The 7531-nt window shown below is 43.9% G+C and overlaps 1 protein-coding gene across 2 annotated transcripts; it reads left to right on the top strand.

Moving 5' to 3' along the window:
• Positions 1–220: 220 nt before the first annotated feature.
• Positions 221–6792, top strand: LOC118414344 (transcription factor Spi-B-like). Of its 2 annotated transcripts, none has more exons than XM_035818339.1 (8): positions 221–362; positions 2567–2693; positions 3525–3669; positions 4139–4278; positions 4869–5012; positions 5256–5343; positions 5609–5736; positions 5909–6792. In XM_035818339.1, the coding sequence occupies exons 2-8, from the start codon at positions 2637–2639 to the stop codon at positions 6077–6079; spliced, it is 873 nt and encodes a 290-aa protein (XP_035674232.1). In that variant the 5' UTR covers positions 221–362; positions 2567–2636; the 3' UTR covers positions 6080–6792. The 2 variants fall into 2 exon arrangements, with proteins under 2 accessions (XP_035674232.1, XP_035674233.1); XM_035818340.1 differs by lacking the exon at positions 221–362 and adding an exon at positions 1340–1474.
• Positions 6793–7531: the final 739 nt, after the last annotated feature.

Raw genomic sequence — 7531 nt, 5'->3', positions numbered from 1 at the left:
TGAAATCGAAAAATGGAACTTTTGGGTAAAAACCCACCTGCATCAACAACATAGCCCTTGTGTCGGAGATATTTCCTGATATGGGCATGTTGGTATCGATCAACCAATAGCACCGTCCGAGCAAGTAGCGTCTAAACAAGGGTGGGGGAATCCCCTGTTGCTTTCCCCCTTCAGTCCCATGGTCCTGTGCGAGCTCGGGACTTTCAGAATGAATGACCTCATCCGTGGGGATTTCAAACTTATAAATAACATCTCGTGCGTGGAAAAATCCCATACGACATTGTGTCTGACTCCGGTCCTGAGCTGACAACACTCTCTCCTGTAGAACTGAAGGAACACAGGTGTGCTCCAGACCACGTCAGGTGAGCACACCACTTGCATTTCTGCTTCCCTTCTTATTTAGATCAACACCGATCGATGAGATACGATGAGTCATAGAAGTGCATGCTAGTATCGTCAGATTTCAAATCGCAGGTGTTTATTGCCCTTGTTTGTGGTGCAGTAGGTAACCTGTTGTCCAGCCGGTATCGCGCGCAATGTCCTGGAGTTGGGCGGCTGTTGCAGGTTAGACGGCCGACGGTAAACCCGACGTGGCACAGCACTGATCTGTGCGGACAAGTCTCCTGACGAGACATACCTGTAACCGTGTAACGTTACATATCTAAGCTATAAGCTATAGCTAACTATATAACTTAACCACACTGACCTATAGCAGAGCTAGTCGTGACTAGAGAATTAACGCCATGCGGTCCCATGTGAGTTTAATACAGTGATTCAGCAGTTACTTGTGAAGATACCATCGCCAAATGGATTTTTCTGATGTTAGCTCACTAGCCTGTTGGTGATTGTGCAATCGGCTCCAATTTCCCTGTAATGCATTTGCAATGCAAGAAGAAACTTGCCCGCGTGTCGTAACTGCTTTTTAGTGGTGCTCTGGCAGACAGTCGTCTTAGCCCAAGGAAGTTGCTTGCTTAGCCACAGCTCACTGTCAGTGTCACACCGCCCGCCAAGCTACGGCTAGAACAGCTCTTATGCATTTCAGTGAGCTTGGCCTCTAGCGACAGAAACGCCACAGGTTATGTGAACCTTGCGGGTATTTTACCAACGTTGTTGTGTTTCGCACTTGGAGACAACAACCCATGCCAAAACTTTGGCCGAGCTCAACTATGCACTTTCCTTGCGTCGTCAGCGCTCTAGACTGATATGGTTTTTCTCATACACAACAGTCACAAAGTCCCGGATCCCATGATCATAGTTGGTGTTGTCGTCGAGGCATGGTTAGGCATGTTTTCCCTGACGCGGGACTTTCCAAGCTGATGCAAAACGCATGTGACTATGACATCACCACTTTCAGTTTGGGACTTTTTTGCCCGCCGCAGAGGCGCAGACAGTGACGATGGGGGTTTTAGTTCAACGGGTTGACTGCGTACAGGCCTTGTGTCGTGTTATGAGGGATGGAGCCTTCCTGGTTAAAGTGAGCGATTTGACCTGCTTGTGAGAAAGTGTAAAATGTTTAGCAAGTATAATCTCCAAACAGATCCTACGGTAGCATAAGATAGTATCAAAAGCTGCCAGAGGAGTGAAGCCGGCTTAGGAGTGAGTTTTGCTACCGGGGAAATGGACACCTCTTGGCTGACTAAACTTCTTAGCCAGTTTGGTACTATCTTATGCCATTGTAGGATCTGCTTGGAGATTAAGCAAGTAGCCAGACAAGGGGTTGTTGGCTAACGTTCTGTAATGTTCGTACATAGCAGCAAAACGGTTAAAGGCTAAATGTAATTCTTTTGAGTGAACCTATCCATTTCATGTGCTGTGTGCCCGTTTACATTAGACAGTTCGCTACCTATGTCTGATCATTGCAAATAACAAGAGTGGTAAGCAAGGAGCTTTTGTGGTAAGTAAAGGTCCTGCTCCGACTTGTATACATGCGCGCGAAGGACCAGCAAAGCTTTCTAAACTTACTTCCGGGTTGGCCCTTCTGACCAATAAGAGCCCGACGAGAAGCCGATACCACGTCACTATGCAAAGAGCCAGGGGTTTCCCTTGTCACTTCCAAATAAGGCCACCTCGTGGTTGTGTGGAGGGGGCGGGAGCATATTATTGAGTCAATCAAACAGACAAAGTTTTACCATGTTTGGCCTTTTCGACACACAAGTATTGCCGTCGTGCCATGTAATGATGATCAAAATATGTATTTTTTTGCAGATTTGAAGGTCTCAGTCGTCGCCACAAATAAGAGAGACTAAATCCCTTCACAACATATTCAAAAACTTATGATATGAATGAAGTAAATGCCTAAAACAACAAAGATTGCATCTTATAGGAAAGAACGTTTTTGGGAAGATGACCATGCAGGAAAAGGCACCAGCTACATGTGCTACAGTCAACTGACCATGGGGTTAAGGAGCGGTTCCAGGGAGTGCAGAGACTCCTACCTAACCGAAGAACTCTACTCTACTCTACTCTTATATAAGATGCTGCTTGTATGCAGATGTGTATATGTCAGTTCCGGAAGCGTTACCGGTACACCACATCATCATGATTTTCACATCTGCTTTTACCTCAGGTGACCACGTGACCACTGAATTCGACCGTCTGCCCGTCTGTCACTCAAGCCCAACTTTTCAGCAGTCGGTATGGCCGGGTTTCCTGTCAGCCTCACCGATCTGGATAAGTTTGCAGTTGAAGACGGGGTAAGTTGAGCTTTATAATAGTTTTACTGTAACCTTCTTCAGGACAACCTTTGTATGCCTCACGAACACCTCTGAGTTCAGTGCGATCACTGCGATGGCCATTAAACATGAAGAAGGATAAACAGCGAACAAATGTAGGGCACGAAGACTGGGTCTCAGAAAGCGGGGCGTTTTCCATTTCTGGTTATTATGAAGCCAATGCGGTTGTTTTGACGCTTGCGACGCGTTGGCAAGGTGTGTCAAAACGACCTCTACCAGTGGCTGGGGCGACTTTCCCTTTTACTCCGGTAAGGCTGATTGTTACATTTGTACAGATTCAAAAGCAGGCAAACCGGAGCCTAGGTACTATGGGAGAATATGAAACTTAATCTGACAATGCGATGTCTGTAGGTACCGGTTTCTAAGAACTTGCCCTAACTCGTAGACAAAACCGACGGCCAACTAAAAATGATTTCCTTTCTACTCTGTGTTTAACCATGAAAAGCAAGCAAAACGCTTTTCTCAGCAGATCTGTTATTTACCACTGTCAATATTGAAAGAGAATTTCCCCATTTCAGTTCCTCAAGCCGACAACGGTTGGGGGGGCTGGCATATATTTTTTTTATAAGCCAGACACGCCATATGGGATTATGCTAAATTCAGCTGGTCTATCGATATTTCTTTTCACTAGGCTACGACGAGCGGGACACGAGATATGAGTTGGCACGCTGTTTATGAGAAATTTTGAACCATTTAATTTTTGCGCATACCCTGTACCTATTAGCACAAGTTTTAAAAAGCATGTCATGTTTAAGGTAACATTTAAAAGTATTCCTAACTGCTTGTTTTCAGATTGTTTACCAGCCTGTCAGCACTATAGTGTCCGAGATTATCCGCGATCTGAGTCCCATGATGCAACAGGACGGCTTCACCTTCCCTTACACTGAGGAAGAAGTGGTGACGTCATCAGAACAGGACAGCTTCGTGGAGCTGCAAGGTGGGAAGATCACTCCGTCTGAAATACTTTCTAAATGAAGCAATAAAAGGGAAAGTGGCTATCACTTCCAGGTTTCACTCCTAGGTTTCAAGGAATAGTTTTAAAAAGTTTCACGGTGTGGGTCTTTTTATTTCTCTTAACTCACACTGTAGTAACGTTATGTATGAGGTTCATCCATTTGTTATCACCGTTTGGTGTTATCACCGTTTGGGGTTAAAGGCACTTGTGAACCGGTCAGGATCCACCACTTGTCTTGTTATCATCTAATGAATGACGAATTCTTTCTGAAGTCACCACGCCCACCCATCACATGGCATGGTCCATTAGACCACCGGACAGGTATGTGCGTTGGCGGGTCACATGCTTTCCCCGGGTCGCAAGGTCATAAGATAAGAAGCCTTAAACAAAGCAGAACAAACATGACGACACCACAGGCGAAACTAACAACTCTTTGTCTTGGCACAAACAGTTTTGTCAGCGGACAGCAATCCCATGTGGGGGTGTCAGAACAAGGCGGAACCTCCCCAGTTCAGACCAGTCTACAGTCCTGACGGCTACAGTTCGGATCAGGACGTCTGCATTCCGACAGAGAACACTTTTGAAGCACAGGTCAGTTTTTTTTTAAATCTGCGGAGATTTTCACACGCATTGTTGTTGATATCTAGTACGGTACACTTGCCGGACTTTGGGAACAGAAACTTGAGTGGTCGTTCACGATGTGCCGGAAGTTTTCTTGCAAAATGTTGACTTAGTTCCCTTTAGTCTGAAGTCACAAAACTCCTTTTCGTTTCTTAATGCTACAATTTTCACGTTTTTTCTTCCCTTTCCTTTTCACATTCTTCCAACAGTTTGAACTGCGAACTTAATTCCTTTCCACTGTCCCACCTTTTTTCTGTCAATTTATCATGTTTTTTCTCGATCATTCATACCTATGTATGGAAACTTATCATTGGTAGAAAACCGAGACTTCCCCACCGCACTTCCTCATGGCCCATGTTGGGGCACAGGCGGAATTTTTACACCATTTTCTTGGCGACTTTGTTCTACCGTATACGGAAATAACATGTGTAAGTAATTCAAAAGGGAAAATGTCATCATACACAAGTCACTGAAATAATTCGAACGTGGTCTAGATCCCTGTCCATTGTTGCCCCTGTGATAAATGAAACAGCCCCGGTAACGACTGTTCTGTTCTCTAGTCCCGAGGTTACCGACCAGACGAGTACGACAGTGACGGCATGACCGCCAGCGGCAGCGAGTCCCCCACGTCCTCCCGCAGCGGCTCCACAAGCTCCGACGAAGACGAGGACTACGTGCCCCTGGAGATCTCCGACGACGAAGAGGTTCGTCAGTCTTTAGAAATATTGAAAAACGTTACCGCTTCAGTGAATTTAACTTTTTGTCTCAAGACTTTTATGCTAGATATCATTTTATGAACACAATTGATAAGTTTGATTTATGAACTAATTGATACATAACTCAATTGATTTGATTCTATTCTATTCTGTTGATTGTTTGTGATTAATTCTTATCTCGGTTAGTATATTTAGTTAATCGTTTTGTTTCATTGTCAATCGTTATTTCAGGAGGCGGAAGATGACGACCCCTCCCTCAAATGGTCCTGCAGGTACAACCCGAGTGGCTTCCACACCAGAGTCTCCCCCTCTGTCTCAAGTAAGTGACTGCTACAGATGGCGTTCTGCAAGAATTAAGACCAATGTACATGCTTTTAATTTGTGTGACTCAGGCCAGCCCGCAAATGGTTCTACGTATGCGTAATGGGCAGATAGAAAGGGGCAGCAACGAAGACAAAGCAAGAAGAAAATATTCTGAACAAATTCGATCACAAGTAACATATTAACTCACACATTTCTCGTGTCCCCTGGAAAATGAAATAAAATCTGAGATGTGGACTGACAGATGTTGTTTTCCTTCCCAGAGAGAAGACACGGCCAGCCGATCCTGTGGAAGTTTCTGCACGAGATGCTGATGGACCCACGGTACAGCAAGCACATCTACTGGACCAACCAGAGCAAGGGCATGTTCAAGTTCTCCTCAGAACACAAGGTCAGTCTGAGTTTCTTTACTGGTACTTCTTCATGCATACCACTGTTTTTCAATGATGCTGTGACCGCACTGGCCGATCTAGCCACACTCAACTTTAACGTCCGATTTTCAAAGATTATTGTAGTGGATAATGCCTAAAGTCCAACTCACAATGTTTCTCCGTTGTGACCAGGAGGAGATTGCCCGGCTGTGGGGTGAGAAGAAAGGGAACCGCTGTGTGATGACGTACCAGAAGATGGCGCGGTCGCTGCGGAACTACTCCAACCAGAAACGCTACCTGGTCAAGGTCAAGAGGAAACTGCAGTACCAGTTCCTCACCGACCAGCACATGGCGAGGGCTTAGAGGGGAATCGATCAGATATAAATATTATTTTGTATACAAATGTACGTAAACTTTAGATACAGAACTCGTGTACGTAGTATGCTTCTTTCAGGCTGGAGGAATTTTCTTTCTTTTTATATTTGTGTGGTTAATTACTGTCTTCATGCTAATTACTATAATCAATTATCATCAATTGATTATACTTTGATTGCTAAGCATACTTCTTGTTCAGGTGCCAGTGAAGTTGTATTGTCTGCGCCATGACGTCTGAAGGATTCTTGTACCAATGACTAGATGAGACTCGATCGTGAGGCCGAGCCACCTCCATAAATGGAGATGAAACTCTCGTGTGAGGAAGACCCGACTAGTACCGCCATTGGCGCATTTTATGTATGTGAAAGTCACAGTGTAAAGAAAGAAAAACGCTATCTGCGTAAACAGTTATTTGTTACTGTTTTGTATGTACTTAGAAGTTTTGGGAAACCAGTAGACAGTGAGCAGGCTCTGTGTGTACTGTTTAGATATAACACGGTGAGAATAACCTTGCTGGCATGGTTCATTTCTGAATTTTCAACCACCAAAATTAACTTTACTTTTTAGTCAAAATCACGCTGTATATATGGTCCGGATGTGCATTTTGCATTCTCTTCTTGTATCTTCTTTTTTAAGTAAGATAGATATTATGGTGCAGTGACATTAATTCAATAAATAACGGTCATGCCTGAATCAACTTAGTTACGCAGCACTTGTTTCTTCGTCAATGAATGAACCTAACGTTAGCTGGTTTATAGTCCGTGCACGTGTGGATGATTTAGTGTCCACTAATTCAGCCACAAATATGACACAAGCAAAAGGGCCCATGCCACTATGGTTGCCATGACTGAGCAGAAGCTGTCGCGAATGAATCTAGAAAACTGTATTACATTTCTGAGACCGGGTGCTTTATTTACTTATTCTATTTATGAATCTTCAGAGTGGTCCCTTCAGTTAACGTAACTGATTTCCAAGGGAGCCCTTACAAAGCCACACCAAATCAAAATACAAGAAATACACAGGATTGAAGTAAATCATCACACTGTAAGTTCACAGTAATACAACATAAAGTATAGTGAGCATCCTTCCGACCAATAAATCATACAAAGACTTTGGCAAACTCAAACGAATGACAAAACATACTCAATAACAATATCAAATCAAAGTTACAAAATCAAAGGGTGCTGTCCGCGGGAAACCCCAGATCAGCCCCTGAGTTCTGTTTTAGCTCTTCAATCCGAAAAACTTATGAACCAATCTTTTATCAATTTTCTAGGGAAGTCTTCCGTCTTGCCTTCAAATGGGTTACTTAAAAAAGCTTGGAGGAAGACTTCCTTGTTTTAACATTATTGCTGCTTCAGCGTAATCAATCGAGAATAAGGGAATGAAAGGGGAAGTCCATCGGTTCTGCAATCTTTTCTTATCCGATTGCATAAGATA

This window comes from Branchiostoma floridae, chromosome 4 (genome assembly GCF_000003815.2).
Source record: "Branchiostoma floridae strain S238N-H82 chromosome 4, Bfl_VNyyK, whole genome shotgun sequence".
NCBI lineage: Eukaryota > Metazoa > Chordata > Leptocardii > Amphioxiformes > Branchiostomatidae > Branchiostoma > Branchiostoma floridae.
This window is presented reverse-complemented; position numbering and strand designations above follow the sequence as displayed.